The sequence below is a fragment of the Aphis gossypii genome, chromosome 2 (assembly GCF_020184175.1).
Source record: "Aphis gossypii isolate Hap1 chromosome 2, ASM2018417v2, whole genome shotgun sequence".
NCBI lineage: Eukaryota > Metazoa > Arthropoda > Insecta > Hemiptera > Aphididae > Aphis > Aphis gossypii.
In genome coordinates this window covers 78,498,638-78,520,466 of record NC_065531.1, presented here as the reverse complement: position 1 = coordinate 78,520,466, position 21,829 = coordinate 78,498,638, and the positions used below count along the sequence as shown (strand labels likewise).

General features: G+C 31.5%; 2 protein-coding genes across 6 annotated transcripts in view; one reads left to right on the top strand and one right to left on the bottom strand.

Annotated features, from left to right (window-relative positions):
* The first annotated feature begins 866 nt into the window (after positions 1-866).
* LOC114129664 (trypsin-1-like) lies at positions 867-4,754 on the top strand. The gene is made up of 7 exons (XM_027994461.2): positions 867-1,114; positions 1,241-1,418; positions 1,660-1,822; positions 2,411-2,628; positions 2,740-2,942; positions 4,138-4,192; positions 4,272-4,754. Exons 1-7 carry the CDS (start codon positions 1,049-1,051, stop codon positions 4,409-4,411), a joined length of 1,023 nt encoding a protein of 340 aa, XP_027850262.1. The 5' UTR covers positions 867-1,048; the 3' UTR covers positions 4,412-4,754.
* Positions 4,755-8,693: 3,939 nt separating this feature from the next.
* The window catches only part of LOC114129667 (soluble guanylate cyclase 89Db-like), a 38,885-nt gene continuing 25,749 nt past the window's right edge, over positions 8,694-21,829 (bottom strand). For 4 of the 5 annotated variants that reach the window (XM_050199963.1, XM_050199960.1, XM_050199961.1 and 1 more), the window contains exons 4-11: positions 16,313-16,539; positions 15,520-15,627; positions 12,771-12,939; positions 10,956-11,102; positions 10,092-10,245; positions 9,229-9,338; positions 8,964-9,053; positions 8,694-8,840 (exon numbers count right to left, since the gene is read on the bottom strand). In XM_050199963.1, coding sequence (XP_050055920.1) covers positions 8,763-8,840; positions 8,964-9,053; positions 9,229-9,338; positions 10,092-10,245; positions 10,956-11,102; positions 12,771-12,939; positions 15,520-15,627; positions 16,313-16,539 — 1,083 coding nt within the window. In that variant the 3' untranslated portion in view covers positions 8,694-8,762. Of the gene's footprint in view, positions 8,841-8,963; positions 9,054-9,228; positions 9,339-10,091; positions 10,246-10,955; positions 11,103-12,770; positions 12,940-15,519; positions 15,628-16,312; positions 16,540-21,829 lie in introns of those variants that run through there. The other variant, XR_007603850.1, reaches the window with a different exon arrangement.

Below are 21,829 nucleotides of genomic sequence, written 5' to 3'. Positions count from 1 at the left end.
TTTATGTTTCCCTATTGAATGTAAAGACAGCAGTACAAACTGCTGCTGACAATAGTAAAGTGCAATGTGTGTTTAAAAGCTGATATAAACATAATAATATAATCTAATATTTTATACAGATAAGTGCACAAGTTCGGTTTATTAAAATCGATTCAACGCGCGTCGGTTGAACCAATTAATAACTCGACCATCCTTGAATTGATATATAATAAAAAACTCGTGACGTTTTCGATCGTTCTAGGTTAGACTATGGGTCATATACGAAGCTCGCTAGTAGACCATTTCAGAGTATTAACTGACTGTGTGTGTGTATTACACCCACGAACGACACGACATTATAGAGGACGTGACAGTGACCAGTGAATGATGTCACCTTAATATAAATCATGTGGGATACGTCTGATCCATTATTTTCAATCGGTTTTTTTTTCCTCCCCCATGATTCACTCCGATTCCGCCGAAATCTAAGCGCACGGATCGCACAGGTGTTTATCGTTATTCGGGTACGATTAAACGTGCGGAATTAGGACGCGACCTAGAAATCGCGGTAGTGGCCGATACACATGCTCACCCGACCCGTGTCGGACACTGAGCGTTATCAGCAATAAACCGCGTTGCGGAAGCCCCGGCTCCTCATCCGCTATCACAATCACCGTCGTCGCCATTATCGTTTGCCGCCATAGCCGTCGTTATTATTAGGTATAGGTATTAACATCTGCCGGCCGGCCGGCCGGCAAGGCCCGGAGCCGACCATGACCTCGGTATTGGTCGTAAACATACGCGGACGCGATGCGCGCGATCGCCGCGATATACGACGCGAAAAACCGACGAAAAAAAATTCCGCGTCGAGTTATATAAATACTCGAGTCCGGTACGAGTCTATCATCAGTGCAGTTCACCAGATCGAACAGTCGACACAACTCATCGTCGTCTGCGTCCGAAGTCCGAACGTTAATTTCGATTTCTGTATTTATATTACCTACCTACGTATAAATAACTGTCATCCGTCGCGTTTTCAAAAACCACCGTACAACACGCAAATCCAACCATGTGGACCGTCTTGTGTGTGATGACAGTCGCGGCGCTGGTCGGACCCTCTTGCCAGCGGGCACCGGTGAGTGGGAGACGAGCTCGTGATATTCGGTCAACCGAGAATATATATAATAACGAACGATTTTTTTTATTTTGACGATATTTTGCCGTTTTTATTGACACTCGTGTATGTGTGTGTGTGTTTAAGGTACTCATCACGGTCAATCATTCCTCCGACGATGGCAAGCCCGGCGATCTCAGCCAATCGGCGTTTGCGGATTACGTCAACTGGTGGCAAAACATCATCGGCATCATTAACCACCAAGAAGAACCCGCCGTTGAGGCTCCAATAACGCCAGTCGATCAGTCCACGTGCCCCCCGTGTAGTAAGTACTTAAAAACGATAAGCAAATCGATAGTATAAATTATAATAATTCATATTCGTCGTATTACGTTTATATTATGAGAATATGATATAAGGCGGGTCACGGTGTTTTTCCGTCAAGGACGACCGAGTAATCACTGTGGAAAAACGGAAAAACACTTCACCTTGCACTAATTTATATCTCCGTACTCGTGATGTAGACGTTTTCATTTATATTCATACATTTTTTTTTTTTATTTAAGCTTGCGGAGCTTTGGGTAAGAAAAACAGAATCGTCGGTGGTACCCCCACGTACGTGCATCAATACCCGTGGATGGCCATGCTCACGTACAAGGGCAAATTCTACTGCGGCGCGTCGGTTATCAATCACAAATACGTCATGACAGCCGCCCATTGCGTACACGGGTAAGTATATATATATTATTATTATTATTATTATTTACAGACTACGCACACGATTCAATTTTTTGACGCTACAACGGTTCGTAAAACACGCTTTCGAACGACGACAAAAATACAATAAACTTTTACTCACATTGGGGTGTCTGTTGTGCCAAATAGTTTTATTTCCTAAAAGCTTTTAAAAAGTCCGAAACGATTTTCGTCGAGTGCCTTCAAAACAGATTGATTATCGATCATCAAGTTTCGAGAGAAATGTCAACGAAATCTCCGTGGATTAAAAAAAAAAAATTCTTAAAAAGTTTGAAAGTAACTACATAATTTGATTTTAACCAATATGTTCGGTAGTGCGTGCCATTAGTCGAAATGATTTTTTAAAATTATTCGTTCGGAATTTAATTTCCGTAATATTGTAACGTTATACAATTGTATTATGTACAGCTGCGACTTGATTGATTATATTTTTGTTTTAAATTACTACTAGTCCATATTTTTACCGGATCCACGTGCACATGTTATATTATAACATATAGCCGTCGTTTATAACATTAAAAAAAAAATCGACTAAAACATTCCGAACGATTTTGAACACAGATTCGAAGCAAAAAATATCGGCGTACGACTTTTGGAACACGATCGTAGCGATACAGAGGAAGCCAAACACATCGACTTCAAAGTGTTGAGAGTGATCAAGCACAAGGGTTACAGCCCGACTTCTTACAACAACGACATCGCACTGTTGCGGATGGACACCGATGGGGTTGAATTCGGACCCAACACCGGTATCAACCCGGTCTGTCTGCCAGTCGAAGGTAACGTATTCGGATCGGGCAGCGGTCGGTTTGGGGTCGTACCTATGTATAACGACAAGGTCCCGACGCATATATTATTATACTCGTTAACATGACCTTTTTCCTTTGTAGGCAAGAGTTTCGCTGGTTACGAGGGCGTTATCACCGGTTGGGGAGCCAAGAAACAGGGAGGTTCGTCTTCGCAGGTATTGCACGAAGTGTACGTGCCGATCATGAGCAACGACGATTGCAGAAAGACGGAATACGACGAGAAGCGAATTACGGCCAACATGATGTGCGCCGGTTATGCGGAAGGCAAAAAGGACTCGTGCCAAGTAATGATTTGTCTTCGAATGTTTTCCCCCTCGAAAATACCGTTTTAAGTAGTAGCGTTCGTTGCGCGGGAGGGCGAGCTCGCGTAAATTCGATTACACCTAAGCGTTAGAATGATTACAGCATTGACGTAGGTACAAACGCGGAAAACCGTATCTAATTATGATACAGGAAACGGCGATGACTATGGTTTTTGTACACGCCGCGAGGGTGGTTGGTTGGGGTGGCTTACGTTTTTCCCGACGCGTCACGAACAGAACGCACAAACGAATAGCGTTTTGACATTACAAACAAACGAAAATTGTATTATATATTATTGCTATTATTACCACGTTAATTATTATTGCGAGTCGTCGTCACAATATTATATATATCGAGTCGGATGTTTACGGTTATGAACACACGACCGCCGACCGTAAGTCGTCGTTATCGTTCCCCGAAAAGCGTTTGAAATCCTACTCGCGGCCGCCGTAAGTTCGTTAGGTAAGTTTCGAGAAGAAAACGCGGTTCGCCGATTCGCGTTTATAATTAATGCGCTTTCCGTGTGCGAGTTGTACTTCTATACGCTGTGGCTGCGAATCACGTTCGGCACGGCTGAATCTGACGTTTTTCAGACTTACAACAGTATAATAATAATAATAATAATAACACTGTACCGATAGCATACCCACCCACTAGGGATTACGATATTACAATAAAATCTGCTCCCGAAACAATAGGAACGTTTGACAACAGTTAGAAAACAACGCCCACGGCGTTATAGCATTATTTATAGTGGTACTTAATAATAACAAAATAATTGAATAATATTTTAATTAACAAAATCGGCGCGCCACGCGGTTAAAGTTTTCGCTCGGCTCTCCGCGCCCGTCACTATAACAGACTGATGAACGCTATCACAACTTAAAAGTATACGTATAATAATGTGTATAACATTATATCCATCGTGATCAGCTGTTGCGCGCCTTAGGAAAATATGACGTTACTTACGTCGTTATATTATAACCGGTGGCGGGAATTCGGGCACCAGTTCGAGTTTGGGGACTTGGGAGCCCAAAATTTAATAAATTTAAATTTAAAGTTTATTTCACTGCCTTTCATATCGACCATGACAAACGTTGTTTATTTTTTAAACTTTACTGAACAGTTTTATGTAGTCTACTGGCCTTAAATTTCGTTTTCCATTCGTGTTTGCAGGGTGACAGCGGCGGTCCAATGCACATCGCCAACAACACTGCTTACCACATAGTCGGTGAGTACAAATTATTCATCGAAATGGGTTAATTCTGGTATAATTTTGGTTATAATTTTATTTTTACTCGTTTTTCCAGGAGTGGTATCCTGGGGAGAAGGATGCGCCCAGGCCAACCGACCCGGTGTGTACTCCAGAGTGAACAGATACCTGAATTGGGTGGCCAACCATACGTTGGACGCCTGTCCGTGTTCGAACATTTACACTCCGTCAGAATAATAATTCATCTACGACCGTATAGCTGCAATGTTCAACTTGCAGTTAGGTAATACACATCACGGAAAACTTTTATTTGGATCTCACATTATCGCGACTCGCTATTAAAATCGATATCCTATCATTATTATATATTATTATTATTATTTTATTTATTGATCATATAATTTATTGCAACACTATTATTATTATTATTATTTATTAAAATTGTATTTATTGATTGAATAATTTATCGCGACACTATTATTATTATTAAATATATATATATTATTATTATTATTACACTAAATTATATAAATGTACGATTGGCGAGTCAAAATAAACAAAAATATTTATATTCTAAAAACGTATATTTTATTATTTATTATTGTGCAATATTGTTTCCTAATACGACGATCGAACCATTTCAAACGGGTTTTTAGGGTACATCGGCCGTATTTTTATTCTACCAAAACGATTGATGTGACGATTGAAACTTCTATTGTCGTAACTTGGTAGTTGATGATGTATTTCAATTGCGAACCCGAAGGAACAAAAATAAGAAAACATTGATCCCTTGCAGTGGTGGCTCGTGAGATTCACAAAAAATGTACAAGACAATAAAAAATAAATAAATTGTTTTAGAAAAAATAATAAACGCAAATAACTGTACGCGGCTACGGTTCGACAAAACTAATGGCGACCAATAGCTGTCTGATCACTATATTTTTAATATTTTATTCTGTTTTTATATTAAGTATTGTCGATAATAAAATAATAATAATTATTAGTCAACAGTTGACTTGAGGTTAGATAACCGGCGACAATTAAAAACCAGTGTAGGGTGGTGCTTGATCGTTTCGGCGATCGATGCCGCGACGTCGCGGAACGTCAAAATAAATCCTGTGCACATATTAAATGTGCTCTAGACAATCAAATATTACTAACCGACTTATGAAGCTTTGCACACAAAAGAATATGGGTTCCTTAAATTATTTAATCGTTAATAGACACTACACACTTTTAAACACAAAAAACTGCAAAAACTTTTTTTATTGTTATTATTATTACACAATGCACACCAATAATTCTATAAGAATTTAATATTGTTTTTTATAAATAATTTTTGAGTGGTTTACGTTCTCCAGTTAGCACGAGCCACCACTGAATTCCCACGCTTAGACCCGAATAATGGTAAATCATTAATAGTCTTACGCTCTAAATACTATACTATATTATTGACTATTTTTTTTAATCGTCGACGAATCACTGTCACCTATACGCTGTCTATCGTCACAACTGTTTAATATGCAAACACTAATGCACACGTACGAATTGTTGCCGATGTCGAACTCCTCCAATCTCATACTAAAGCGTTTACGGTTTTCGTACGTGCGCTGTAGGGACTAGGTCATTAGAACGTTAGCCGACAATCGATAAGTCAACAGTCGAAGAGCCGACGACCAATGATCCGACAACTGAAGATCTTAGAGCTACGACTGATTGTGTCAATGGTGTACGTACACTTCGTGGTACACTTACATAATGTAATCGTCCCTTCAGTTGCCGTAAACTCGATCTATTTTCTCTTCTTTATTTTTACTCGATTTTGAAGCACTATCATATATTTTTTTTTTCATTTTTTTCTTAATGAACAAACAACCAGAGGAACTGCCTAACAACAATATTAGATGGTTTTTGAAATGTTCACTCTGAATAAAATTGCATTAAATGACTCTAGGAAAAAATATTATCATACATGATTTAAAAAAAAATTAAATTTATTTACTTGTTGTCATTGTTCATCACTTTCTATAAAAAATAAATTAATGAACCCAATATTCTTGAAACGTCTGTAAAAAAAAAAATAAACCCTAAAAAGTTGAAACTTTCACTTTGATTATAATTGATGGATGTTGAACCCTATAATAATCATTATGTTTGAACGCCGCGTCTGGTAAAAACAATTTTTTAAGAAAACCTAAGTTCTTAACCTTATCAAAAGTTTTGGAGATGATAATATAATTTTCATGTAATGGTTTATTTTTTCTTTTAAAATTCAATTTTTATGTTTTGCATAATGTTATTTCATTGACTTGATGCATTATTTTTGTATAGATTTATAAATTATAACTATATCTTTTCACGATAGTATAAGTAAAAAATAAAAACAACTGTATTAAAACTTGTTTTCAAGTGTTTAGATAATGTTTATAATAATAAAATGAAAATTAAACCTATCATAAACAACAGAATATTTTTTTTATTATTATTTTGAAAAATATTTTATTCAATAAAATACGTACACGTGTCGTATATTATTATCATAAAAATTAAGTTAAATGTAAATTTATAAAATTCTAACCTACCGCTTTACATTTTGAACTATCTTGTTCTTTTCATATTCAAATTATGAGAACACCCGATGAAGTTTAAGGTTTACACACCAAAAAGGTACCACTGCATAGTCTTCACAAATTGAGTTCTCTAAACAAATGTAGTCCATATTTTCATTATAAAATATAAATATTACATCGAGACATCTATCCTCTACAGCCATAATAATATTATTTCAGAAATTAATTAGTTATAATTTATTATCATTATATTGTTTTAATATTATAAAAAATAAATGTTTATGCGTATGCACAAACCAAAAGACGAACCGAACTTCTGCCCGACTACATACTGCTCATTCAATAAAGGTAATCAATTATTAACAATAAATTAGCAAAACAATTATTACTTACTTGATATCGGATTGAAAAGTGCTCTTTCTCATTTCATTATTATTTACGAGTCATTTGTAATATGGTACATGGCAATACTTACATAACGAAGCGTTAACGGTAGCATCCAAACGAAACTAGTTAACATTTAAAATTAGTTTCCTTTCTTCTCCGAGTGATACGTTAGCCAAATAGTGGGAAAGTTATTTAAAAAATAAATAAATTGAATAAGTCAAGTTAAATTAACGTTCAGAACGAGTTATAAGTTAGTAATTATCAAATAATACAAAGGTATAAATTGTTTTTTGTCTAGTTTCATCCATAAAACAATTTACCTTTACAAGTGTATAAGTACCTACACAGAATAAAAACTAATCAAAAGTCTAATTAAATATTCTAAAAGTTTCCAAAAGACTGGTGTCTTAAAATTACTTAGGTATTACGCTGAATTACGTGTACCTAACCGTTAATAGTATCTTATCGTAATAAAATCTCTTATAGTGAAAGCTAATAAATAATCCATAATCTTTATACTGTTGTTTACATAAAGAGCGCTTTAAACCATTTTCATTTTCAATGAATAGCATTTTGTTTAAAGTTTCCAAACAAATTTTCATTTACGGAGAGTTCTTAATGTAAGGAAAATTGAAGTTTTAAGAACGAAATGTTTAATTTGGCTGTCGATTTTAATTTGACTTACCAGATTTATCTTGTTAAAGTAATTATTTGTGTAACAAAATTACCATCAATATCGTTAAAGCTACCTAGTCAATATATTCTGAACGTATTTTAACGAATATAAAAATGTTAAATTGTCAGCATAAAAAACCAAAAAAATATAGTACAACATAATTATTATTCGTTATCCTTTTTTTTTTTTTTAATTCCGAGTTAGTTGTATACAAAATATATTTTTTCTTTGTAATAATAATAATATCTAAGTGCAAAATAAAATAAGCAGTTAAAACATTATTGTACGCATTGTACGCATTAGTTGATGTCGACATCCATGTACATTGTACGTGGATTTTCTCCCTCATAACTAACTTAACCCTGATAACATGATGAGTTAATTTTTTCAGATAGATTCAAAATAATACTGTCAAAATTAACTGCAATTTTTAATTTTGTTTGTTTAGTAATATTATTGCTTTTGTTGCATTGAAGGGTTTTAAAATGTAACAGTCTACGATTTCGAAGTGCTGTCAGTTTTGACTGCTATGACACGTGGTCGACAGGGTAACGATAATACCTATTATGTTTTCAACGTATTATGCGAATGTTTATTATAGAAATGAACTACGTATTGTGTTGACAAAAATAAGTTTTATATTTTAAATTTTGGACCAAACACGATTGTTCAATTATTTAATTTACATAAACCGTACAGCGGTCTACGACAGATACGTACCAATGGAATTAAGTATAAATATTTACTAACCTGTGTTTTTCCGAATACCTGCAGAGGTCACAACGTGCAGTAATGTCATATAATAAAATATAATATTTGCATTGCATCTGTATTTTCTTAAGTTTAAACGTTCTTTAAACTATTTATTGATATCGAGAACACAACATGAACGGGCACGATATTTATTAATACAATTATTGTTATAAAATTAAAGCAAACAATCGATTTCAGACGATCAAACACTGTGACGTTTTTCCGCTTGCGGACTTCTGGGTTTCCTTTCGACCCAAAACGTTTCCATTTTACCTTTTCCCTGACAACAAAAACATTATTATACGATTTCCCTAGTGTCGACAATAATATGAGTACACTGAACTACACTCGTTATTAACATTCAGCACACAATAACTATTTTGTTGTCGTAGGTATGTCTTACCTTAACGGTCACGAGTCCCCTTGACGTCAACTTATACATATTTTGTGGCAATAGCCGTTTGGTCTTTATGGAAATATGAATTTTTCCTGGCTGAACAGATAACAAAAAAAACGAAATGTATACAATCATACAGTCGAATAAACACACCGAGCCATTACGACTTAGCGATGGGTATGGGTGGGAAATAAGTATAATAATACAATAAGCCATAAACACATAAAACAATAAACGGATTTCGAATTTTCAAATTCAATTTGACTGTTACCTGGCTGGTGGTTTGCATCCTAGACGCCGTGTTGACGGTGTCTCCGAACAAACAGTACCGTGGAACTTTCATGCCGACCACTCCCGCGACGACGGGACCGGAATGAATACCTATGGATATTTATACAGAATATTACTGTATAAAGTATACAAAAAGTTTGTGCTCTACTACTTGACTTTGAAGTTCAAAGTTCAAAGTATGAACAATTATAAATGACCATATAATGAATACTTTAAATAGAACTGATGATTTTTAAAATATTATCTCTATTATAAACTATTAATAAATGCAACAGTTTTATTTTTCATATTTAGTTAAGGCAAATCAAAAAGTGTAATTCGTTTTATTTACAGTGGATTTTCGCTAAAAAAGTATCTACTAATTATCCTAAACTATATTTCAAAAAAAGTTATTGCGACGATGATCGACACGGAGGAACATTCTGTATAACATATCAAAAACACGGTGATGTTAACTATTATTAATATCGACCCTAAAACAGTAATTTATGAGAACCAACCCTTTCGTGTCGTGATAAAATGTATATCGGTTAATGTGAGTTTGATTTTCTAATATGGTCTAATAGAATAGCTATTAAAATCAACACTATTCCACAAATTTGTGGAATCGTTTTCCACCTTAATTGAGAAGGTAGCATTAATAGTATACCCGAATTTATGAAACCTGAAAATATGAAAATATAATAGTTTACCGTTAATAACGCATTTATTTGAGCGTGGGGTAACAGAGGCATTATTAATAACGATGACGGTGACGGCAACGATTATCATAATATAAAACCAATAAATCTAAGCCCAACTCGATCAGACTATAATATTATTAATATTACTAAGTTTTGATACCGATTTTGATCTGGATCTGAATATTGCACGGAAACTGCAAGTCTCTAATATTTTCCGCAAACTCTAAGCTCAGGTCGGTGACGTTGCGCGCGTGCTCTCTCGTGTACTCGGGAGCTCCGCTAACGGCCATGTACACTTGGTTCACGGTTTCCACCTATTTTCGGGAAAATAAACGAACGAAATGTAATTAATATGCACCCCGGAAAACGTGACAGATACCATATCGAATTGAATTAAACGTTACACGGCGGCGGGGGAAACAGCATAAGCGTCTCAGATTATCGTATTAATTTTACAAACCGCGCAAATTGCACGACTCGAGCGACTTTATGTACCGATAATACGCGTTTATGCATTCCAAAAACACAAACAATATAATATGCAGTGTCATTCGTCTGGTTTGTTTTATCGATTACCATTATTCATAGAATACATTAATATTATACGGTAAGCACAACGTATTGAGTACTAGACAGCGATAATAACAATATATTATATTATGATAAAATAATATATGCATCAAAATATGAACACGTGGAATTTTCTATTTATCAATAATTTTTTTTCTTAAATTTAAAATAATAACCATTAGTCAACTACAATTAACATATTTAAACGGTAGGATATAATATATTGTTATTATTATACCGATACATGCAAGCCTAAAATAATTTTTTTTTATATATATATAAGAGAAAATATATATTATTTTTATTAAAATATTAAGTTTATTTCACGTTTTTTTCGATTTAAATTTTAAAATGTATTTTTTACGCAAACTTTACGATCTACGATTAAGATAAGCTTAAGCCCCTAATTAAAATAATTTAATTTATTATTACAACAGATTATACTATAGCTAACCTTGTAGACGTTAAATCGGTCGGTGAGCGAATCGAAGCAGCTGAAAACGGTATTCATACACTCAACGACATCCATAACTCCTTTTATTGTTGCTTGTGGTCTTAGCCCTTCAACTTCACAAAACATTACAGATATCAAGTTAAAAGCCTATATAAAAAAAAACACATATTGCTATTATTATATAAATGCTTAAGAAGTATAACATACAGTATTAAAGTTCTTAAAAAAATGTAAGCCAATAATATTTATTAGAGTAAAATTAAATTGTAGTTAGGAATCCAAGAGCATCGTGCATATAACTAATGCAAGTACATATTAACTATAATTAAGTAATAAATATAAAAACATTTTATGGACAAGGTGAGGTTAGGTTATAGGGTTATTAGTTATAGTATGGAAAGTGTACTTTTGTCAGGTTAAAAATAATTACTGCTTGGTATAATTTTTCATAGACTTAAAAGTAGTTTCATAATTTTAATATCTACTATGTTGGTTAGATCTAATTTTGGCCACAATATGTTTTAAAATGTAGTCACGTAAATCGATCATCGACACAGACACACGGTCACAAACACTTTCAAATAAAAACAAGTATTAATCACAATGATCACTTTTAGAAGTAAAATTTCGACGGTTTTATTTGGTTAATTTCTTACACTGATATCAATTATTGAGTTCAACGTGACCCCGACAAATTAAAATAACATTTATCAGTTCAAAATGCACAGGCGTTTCAAATGCTATAGTCAACAATATTATATTTCATCACCTCGGGCACTCAAAATTGCGTCAACTATAAATCCGGTCTCCCAATAACGTCAGAACATAAAATAAATACATTGTTGTTGTTTTAGTATATAACTGCGAATTGCGATAATCCTGTATAGTGCCAAAACGGTCACGCTGGATTTTGACTGTACCGATTTAAAATTTGGGCATAGGTATATTGTCTAAACAATACACGGTATAATGTAATTCATTATGTAAATAATAATGTATATTGACAGTTGAAATAATCTTCCCGTTTGGAAAAATAAATAATGACTATATGTGGCGTGAACCCGACGGTCGATTGGATTTTCAAATGAAATAAATGAGAACTGATCGACGGACTGGGGTGATACTCTACATTATAATTTATACTCTCCACGTCCCTCTCGTGAGTCATTTTTTATATACATAAAGTGTTGACTTTTGGTTGTATTTTAATAAGTTCACTAATGTTTCTTTTTTTCAATTTAATTTTGTTGAGTATTATAATATTATTGTTTATTAGTAATTAGTTAACTCATAATTATGTTATGATGAGATGATCAGAAAATTCACAAAATATTAAATGACGAAACGAAAATGTAATAAAGAATATGATCAGGGCCGTATTTATACACCTAAGCCCGTGACGTAACCGTCCCGGGCCTAGGGCGGCATGTTTTATAAGAAATTAAAAAAAAAATTATATAAATATTTACTACATTTGTTTTTCTTGGGATAGGGGTGGCATATTTAAAAGGGCCTAGGGCGGCACTTGTTTTAAATCCGGCACTGAACATGAAACTTTGTTTTAGTTTATTACAGTTTACTTCCTGTTATTATGGATTATTACTATCGCAAACATTGTGATTCTCAACGTTTTACAGTATGTACTTATTCTTAAAAGTTTTCACTTTATCCCTCGATCGAGGCATATTGTGACGTTCGTTCGATAGATAAGTTAGGTCGTCGGTATTAAAGTTCCTGTTGTAGTATATCACAACACCAATGTATAATAATCTGTATATTTAAATGTTGTATTAAATAGATAAATGTTATACTTGCCTTGCAAGTGTTCATCGTGCTCTGTTCATTTTGTAGCTGATCGGCGACGCTTCTCGGTAACATCGAATACAACAACGAATCACCCTTGCGTTTCCATTTGTCCAACTGTTCGTAATTGTCTTCTAGATCTTGTGACCATTGTTCTGCCCTTTCAAACATCAGTTCCAGTCTAAAAAAAATCAACATATTTCACGTAACATAACGAATTTTTCATCATTTATATCACGCGTACATAATATTATTATATACATTATATACACGAGACAATACGAATATTATTATATTTAACAATAACTATTAAACAACGAAAAAAAATTCAAAATGTGATCATATTATATTTAATTATGATATTATTATAAGTATAATAATATTAATATGTTAAAAAAAAAAACTATGCAAAAATCACACGTGTCTAGCTATACACACGTATTTCGACTGATTTCGAATTATTTTATTATAATATTGTAAAATTATGATTATCGTTATAGGTACCTATGTGAATAGCTTATTTTTTGAGTTAACGTGAAAATTTACCAATAAACTTTTTCATGTTTTAACTAACGCGAAGTCAAATATTATTTTAATCGTAACAATATCGATTTCTACAATTTACACAAAAAAACCAACTCTATTTTATCATTAAAGATTTTTAGTTCTAAACTGACCGACTATGGTAACTTACAAAATTGATTTATTATTAAAATATTCACATAATATTTTATGTTGTTATAAATTTCAAATTGTTTTACAAACTATTAAATATAATAATGTAGGTACTTAGAAGCAAAATCTCGCAGGGAACACAGTAAAAATGGAATCGGAATTTGTATACTCGTAGATATTTTTATCTCGTGAAGTACGTCACAACTACAGTATTTCGAAAAACCTAAAAAAACTGACCAAATATACTGATGATACATCTTACCCGAAGACATAATGCAAAATAACAATATGTAGAGAAGCTTATTGTTATTCAAAAAAAAAAAACATACAAAACGATACATCATTGATTTTGAATTTAAAAATGACATTGTCCTTCCAAAAAATATGATAATACTATGCTCACCCCAGAATCGTATTTACCAAAGTCCCTGATACGTGACGCACGTTCGACATTATAATATTTAAATATGTTTGTACTCCACTCGAATCCATCATAATAATCGAACGTCTCTGTGCGGTGAAAACGTTTTATACAACTCATGTGTACGTAAAACACTGTGGACAGTGCGTTAGTATATTGCATGCATATATATTTTTTCATGTGATTTAAAATATTTCCGATTTATTTTTTTTTGTTTTTCATCACACTTTAATAAGAAACAAAACGTCCGTACGCAGCTACAACGAGTAGAACCGTAAACGATTCAACCGTTAGACTTTCAAAAACACGAATTTATAAATTCAAAAGTTTATTAGAGATATTATACTCTATACCATAGAGTCTATAAGGTTCTATGTAAATATTAAAAAATAAATATTCAAGGTATTTCATAATCGGTGTTCAATGTTCATATACTTTTTTCAGTAATGGATCAATGGAATTTCACAGGCCCTCAGCAAAATTCCGAATATTGCAAGATGCCTATCGAGTATATGAATATATCATAATATTATAATATATTCACGTGTGTATTATTTATATTATGTTTGTACTCCACGCGAATCCATCATAATAATCGAACGCCTCTGTGCGGGTTCGATATTTGATAAGGTATATATTATTATACATTTATACATTATACTTATACTTAAAAGTACTCAAATATGATGATCCTCTTTCGTAATTTTATGAATTTAAATATTTTACTTAAATACTAAATATTAATGGGGTTGCTTAATTATGATTTCTCCGAAACAAAAATGTTGCAGAACACTAAGATAGTATTATATTATATTAGCCTTGGAATTTTAAATAATTTGATTGTAATATAGGTAGGTATGTAAAATAATGAAAACAGTTTATTTATTATGTAAAAAGGATAATTCACCAAGCATAGCCATTTAAAATTTATTTTCTTATTTTTGATACTTTTAAATATACATAAGGACCATATTTTTAAAGACGAGTATTTCTCTATAGATTTGAATAACATTTAAAGAGAGTCAAGTAAATAACAACCATGCTTTTTTTAATGTAAATAATTAAACAAATAATTCTTTTGAACATAATTAACTATTTATTAACTTGAAAATAATGTATTAATCTATGTTAATAATTTTTGAAAATATGAGGGTTACTTAAGATATTATAAAATTGTAATAATTAAAATTAATCTATCAGAGTTTTATTATTTGTTAAAATTGCCTGAATATAATAAATATTAAATTGAATAATACTGTGGAGCATTAATTAACCATACGTTACTTATTATCCGTATAAATAATTTTTGCTTTTAATCCCTATTAGTATAAACTAGACCCAATTTAATATCATAAACTACTCTCAAAGTTTAATACGGAACGATTTTTACTTTGCTTGAGGTGATATTAAAAAAAATATTTATATTAAAAACCCATCGCTCAAGTTTGAATAAAAATTATATATAATAGTTATTATAATAGTTTATATATAATAGTGTTCTATCAATATACAATTTTAACAATTGAAATTATGGAAAACATTTTTCTTAAACACGTCTAAAAATTCTAAGAATTTGAATTTAAACGAATTCGTTATTTACGAAAAATGAGGGTTTAGCTTGTTGGATCACTTTTATAATATGGTCATAATATAGCACTATTTTACCTTGAACAATGCTGCCAGCCGGCCAGTACTAGCTCTCTGCTCAATCCATGCAAGTTCAGGTCGTTCATAAACAGACTCATGGCCTGTAGTTCATCTAAGTTGTTCACTCTGCAATCAATAATATAATAATATATATGCACGTCGGTTTTAGTCATTAAAGTTAGAAGTAAAAAATTGTAGGTATATTAATATTCGGTTCTATTCACCAAACGTAATCACTCGCTTATTATATCTTTCAATCATACAATTATTCAAAATATTATTTTTGGAATTTTTAAACAAACCTATTAAAATCATATTTTTTAATTATTGAGATATTTTTAATAGAATATGACAATGGTGATTTGTATTACCACAGGACACTTCTCAAGCACTACAAAAAAATGACTTTTTATAATATGTCTTATATTATTGTAATTAATGTACCTATATAAAAGTAATTGAGTAGTTACAAAATAATATTATATAATTTCTAAAGATCATTCATAAATTAAATTATTATATTATCTAACATATCAAACGAAAATATTTTGTACCAGTATCAAATTAATTATAGAATCTCGTCATTAACAATATGAATAGTGAATACGTTATCTAATAGTTAGACGATTTATTAGATATTTAAATTTTTCGTTCATAAACAATCGCTTTTTTTGTATTCAAGCATTTTTTAACATTTTATGTAATATACAATTCTTATAATACTAATATTTTTTTGGAGAACATCTCTAGAGAATAAATAAAAAACTAAGTCAGTTTGTCAAAAAAAAAAATAGATTTTTAATTTACTCACACGGGACTGCATAAGAATACGACCACGTCAATCTCTTTGAAGTGTCTCATTTGTCCTTTGAGAAGTATACTCCGTGACCCATAACTTCCCCTTCTGTCCAAGGTGGCTGGCAACGGACTCACTGATTTTTTTTCTCCTTTTGTTGAACTAAGTTTTTTTTCGGGCATCGTGGCATGTGTTCCACGTAGCACTTCAAGTTCAAAGGTCACAGATGCCAAATACATCAACTAAAAAATATTTCATAAAAAAAAAATCATGTTAAAACTTTAAAATGTTTTAGCATTACGTATTGTAACAAACTTACAACACTCATATTTATATTTATATAGTATAATTTCTAATGATATGATATGACAAAAAGTTAAATTTGAGTTATTTCTGTTACTAAAATAATATTAGCATTAGTTTTTAATTATTGAATAAGTCCTTTTATAAAAATCGATTTAATTTTTGTGGCACAAAATATTCTGTAATACTTTATATGAAATATTTTCTTCCAGACACATCCCTTTACGATTAATATGTATGTATGACTATATACATCATTGCGTATTGGCTGTTTCGGAAAATGTTTTCTTCAATTTAAAAGCTTTTAGATCGTTCAGTTTACTTAATGGTTCAAACTCCAACAAACGAATCATTTGGCTTACAATTTAATGTTCAAACAAAGCTCACTGCAAGTATTTAATTACTTTTAGTGACTTCTATATTATATTTGTTTATATGAATATTATTTTACTTAAATTTTATGTTATACTACATTTACATCATATTATAACCTGTCCATTCATTAACACAGTCTATCGTTATTTTCATATACATTACTTATTATAAATTTATTGACCTCAAAATACTATGTAATATGGCACTCTAAATATTGTTTACACATCAAACAATAGTTTATTTGTTGTACAGTTAGAGTTCTATTAGTTTCATAAATTTTGAACTACAAACCACTATTATAAACATGTACTTTTTTTGAAAATTTGAAAATTAATAAATTAATGAAAAAAGAAAAAATCTGTTGTCATTTAAATACACATATTGAGAATCACAAAAAACAATAAATCATAAATTTTAATAATTAATTTTAATCTTTGTGCAAAAATTCGTTAATTGTATAGTAATTATATTTATAAATTATAGAAGTGTACTATGAATCTCAAAGTTTAGAATACACATATGTACAAATGTATAATAATACTGTAGCTAAACGTTAATTTATTCTCGTTCAATTTCATCTAAATAATAAATAACTATAGATATGATGCAAGATTTTGAGTTCGATACTCAACCGTGCATAAAAAATAAATCAAATTTATCTTGTAAGATATAAAAGTGTGTAAATGTATTATACACACTACAACAGTATACAATATACCTACCATTATACAAAGGTATATAATTTTGGGACTAACGGACGTAGTCGTTGTTAATGGAAAACGATTTTTCGCGAAAATTGCACGTGATCGTGGAAAGACATTGATGGAAAATCTACAGACAGTGCTGCATTATATTTAGATTCGGATGTGGATCGAACTTAGCAACTATGTATACATATATGCGTGATTGCACATGTAATAATATTGTCCGGAGTAACGTTGGGTTAATCGTCCACAAACTACAGCATAATAGTTGTGTACGATATTGCGCCGCTGCACTGGAGCGTAATAATCATATTAAATCGGTGTCATTATATTGAATACTGTTTTGGGTATTTCGGTCATTTCACAGACGTTTCGGGCAACGATTTGCAGCGCAGTAGATACACTGAAACGTATATATTATTACCACCGTCTATATAGAATTGCTCGATGACTAGGAAAATCATTATCGTAATCGACTCGAACTATTCAGAAATTCCAGAAACGTTATTCGCCGTCACTTGGGTAGTATAGGTAATATGTATAATGTATAGGTAAATAATATATAATATTATTTTCAAATTAAGGAAATGGTGCCGTACTAGCAAAAATACTACCCACCAATTATTCAAATCAACAATATGATTAATAATTACTAATTAGTATTAATTTGTAGTCTGACTGTGATAAATTATCGATAAAATAACAATGTTATGCTTTTACAATTTCGTGTTTCATTGCCTTGACGATTTTGTGGGTGACAAGACGACTTTTTTTGAACTCCACCGAATGACAAAATGTAATATTTATAACCGTATTAAATTTAATACTATTTGCTTAGGGCAAAATTATGATTATATAATATTATCTCTCCTTTTCTAGTGTATCAAATCATGTGTTTAACAGTCACTATTATCATTGTAATAACGTAGTAATCTCATCAATATTCGTATATTATAATACTATCATAAAAGTTATGTCGCTCCGGCTAGTGTGCACGCGTTTTAGTATTTTATAATTAAAACATATTCAACGGGTCGAACAGAAAGTCATTCCACGTCAAAAAAGGTTTATAAACGCACGACGCACACCGCCGCGATGACGTGAAAAATCACGATTAGAGTGGCGTCAGTACGACATACCTATTAAACGCACGTCGAAACGAATAAAGCATTATTATTATTTCGATAAACTTGACAACTAAATCGAATCTATTCTAATCACCTAACCGATCAACCCCATCTGCGACACGACCACCGCCACCCTACAATTATCACGAGCTCTCTAAAGTCTTGCAATAAAAAATATAACATTTTATAACATATTATGTATGGTCAGTTTTTTTTTTAATGAAAATCCTCCCTTGAAAGCTACCCGACTGACTACTGAATTTCACAATAAATTACTTCATAAATATTATTATGTCAGGATCGCGGCACTGACGTCATGTGTCGAATCTGAGTCGTCAGTTTTCATCACGTCATCGCAACGGTGTACTTGAATCGTTTTCGTCAGGCCGTCGGGTTACCTCGACATGCAATTTATATGTTAATGTCGGAAAATGATAATTATCGTTTTTAATTCGTTTCGTGTCATTTTCGTGAATCCACTGTTTCGGAAGCCGGTTATCATTTCGACAGGTCACGTATAAGTACCTAACGTATTAAAACTGTTTATATAATATTATAATCCTTATCCTTAAATATATATATATATAAAAGAACAGGCCATTTTTATGTACCCATTTTATGACGACGTCATTTAACTTTTTTCCAATTTTTTTTTCGCAGAATTGTTCCAAATACCTTCCTAAGAGTCACCATGTCACCCGATTTTCAAAATTTTGATTTTAAAGATTGAAATCGGTAAAAAAAATTAAAAATAAAAGAAGTTAGGTTGTTATACCAACTATTTATAAAAATAAAAATAAAATATATAAAATGAATAGATAAAATATTAAGTCAAATCGTTTTACAAACTATATAAAAATCACGAGATAGCACATTATTGTATCTTATCCATCGTAGTAAAAGTACTTAAATAACTTTGAAACTCAAGGGTTAGAAATCATAAACTTACGTACACATCTCGCGGGGTCCGCAATCCACCATCACGGGCAAAGCCAACCTTAATGGCATAATATAACCTGATCAATTCACTAACTGATAAACATGGAGTATGATGAAATTTAATGTGCAATAAGAAAGTATTTTATAAAATTAGCATTTTAAAGTAGCGCTTGCACAATTTTTTTGAGATTCAAAATCGTCAATAAAAATGTCTAAGTTTTGAACACCTTTAAACCGAATATTAAATAACAAATTAATCAAAGTTTGAATCATATTATAGAATTGGCATTTTTAACGGAAAATGAAGTGCAAGGGGTCAGCTAGTTATATTATATATGAATCTAAATATACTATAGTCATATATTATAGAAATAATATTTGACACGTTTGACAAATAATGTCATTTAATTAAAAAATAAAAATTATATAGTCGGATTTATGGTTACCATTTTTTTGTTTACCATAAATCATAACATAGATTGAAACTATTTTCGTAGAAGCAAAAACGAATGTTAAAAAATATTACTCTAAAAAGTCTACGTAATCATCTCTGGCGCTAGTTTCAAACGATTCGTTATTCGGAAAAAAACCCGTCAAATTCAACGCGTTTCAAAGATTTTTTATTCCGATTTAACATCAATCGAACTGTACAATATTGGCAGTCAAATATAATATAACCATATTGAATTATGTATAAGATGCGTGTGTTTACCGAAAAACAGCAAAAGCAAAAAAGTGGAAAACTTATTTTACGAAAAAAAAATAACGCACGTAATAAGGTGTATTTTTTTTAAGTGGTGTCATTGGTTTAAAAAGGACAAAGTTAGAAATTGAATTTCTTAGTTCTTGTTTTTTTTCCAAAGTTCAAAAGAAAAATGTCTTGTAAAAAATACGTTCAAATAATTCACTGCTGGATATTTTGTTTGAAAACTCATGATTGTATGTAACTTTAAGTTATATTGAGGGGTGAGTTATCGTAAAGTTGTGAATTCCGTTAGATGTACTAAAATAACTGTATACCTTATTAAATTTTCTCATTTTTTTTTCTTTGTTGATATAGTGACAGTATATTTTTATACCTAATAACATTGAGTGAATCGAGTTTATAAAATCGTAAGTAACTTATGTTTTACTGTCGACCGCAATAGTATTACTTATATTATGCGGTAAAACCGCTTTAAAAGATATTTGAAAACGTGCTGCTATAGTGTTATATAATATAATATACTATTAAGTTGTAGTCGTTTTGTTAACGTTTTTTCTTATAATAGAAGTATTAAATAAATCACATTTTACATTTTATACAGAAATAATAATTTTATGAATATTAGTAGCGTTCACTAAATGTACTCAAAAATAAATTAATATACGCGTACAAACTCAAAGGTTTTCGTTTGCAATTCGAAATGTTGATAATATTGTCATGGAATTCTCCCACAAATACCTCGCGAAAAAATCTATCCTTTTCAAATATAACAGTATAATATGAGTGCGATCAAATAATAATTCGGAAAAATCTGTACAAATTTGCAGTATAAAAGTGAAAAAGTAAGCAAGTTTAAAATTAAATATCCCCAAATATTCAAAAGTCATCACGTACCCGTCTACATTCGCGTAGAATAATTAAACATGCACTAGGTAATTTTTTTTTTTTTAACAAATAATGAGTGCATAATTTAAGGCACAAGTGACGAGATCAGATCGATAGGTGACTGCCCAAAGATGTTAGAGATTTATTCTGCAGTGGTAGTATATAGTAGTATATATTATATTCACGAAATGAAAAAAAAGGGTTCGATCATTTATATTAGTGATCTATGGTTTAGATCCCGGACAATTTAAAAGTCGATCATGTTAGAATTTATTTTAAGTGTATATTATACACGTTATGCCAACATGTTTCCTAATAATTATAGTTATTCAATAGTAAAAAAAAATTCTAAAAGTGAGAAAAACCATAACTGTCACAGACATGACCTAATCATATACTCCACTTAAACTAGAGAGGGTGCATTAATTTTGCCAGCCAGGGTTGCATAGTTCCATGAGACCGGCCCTGGGCTGACGTTGACTATTAAGTGTTC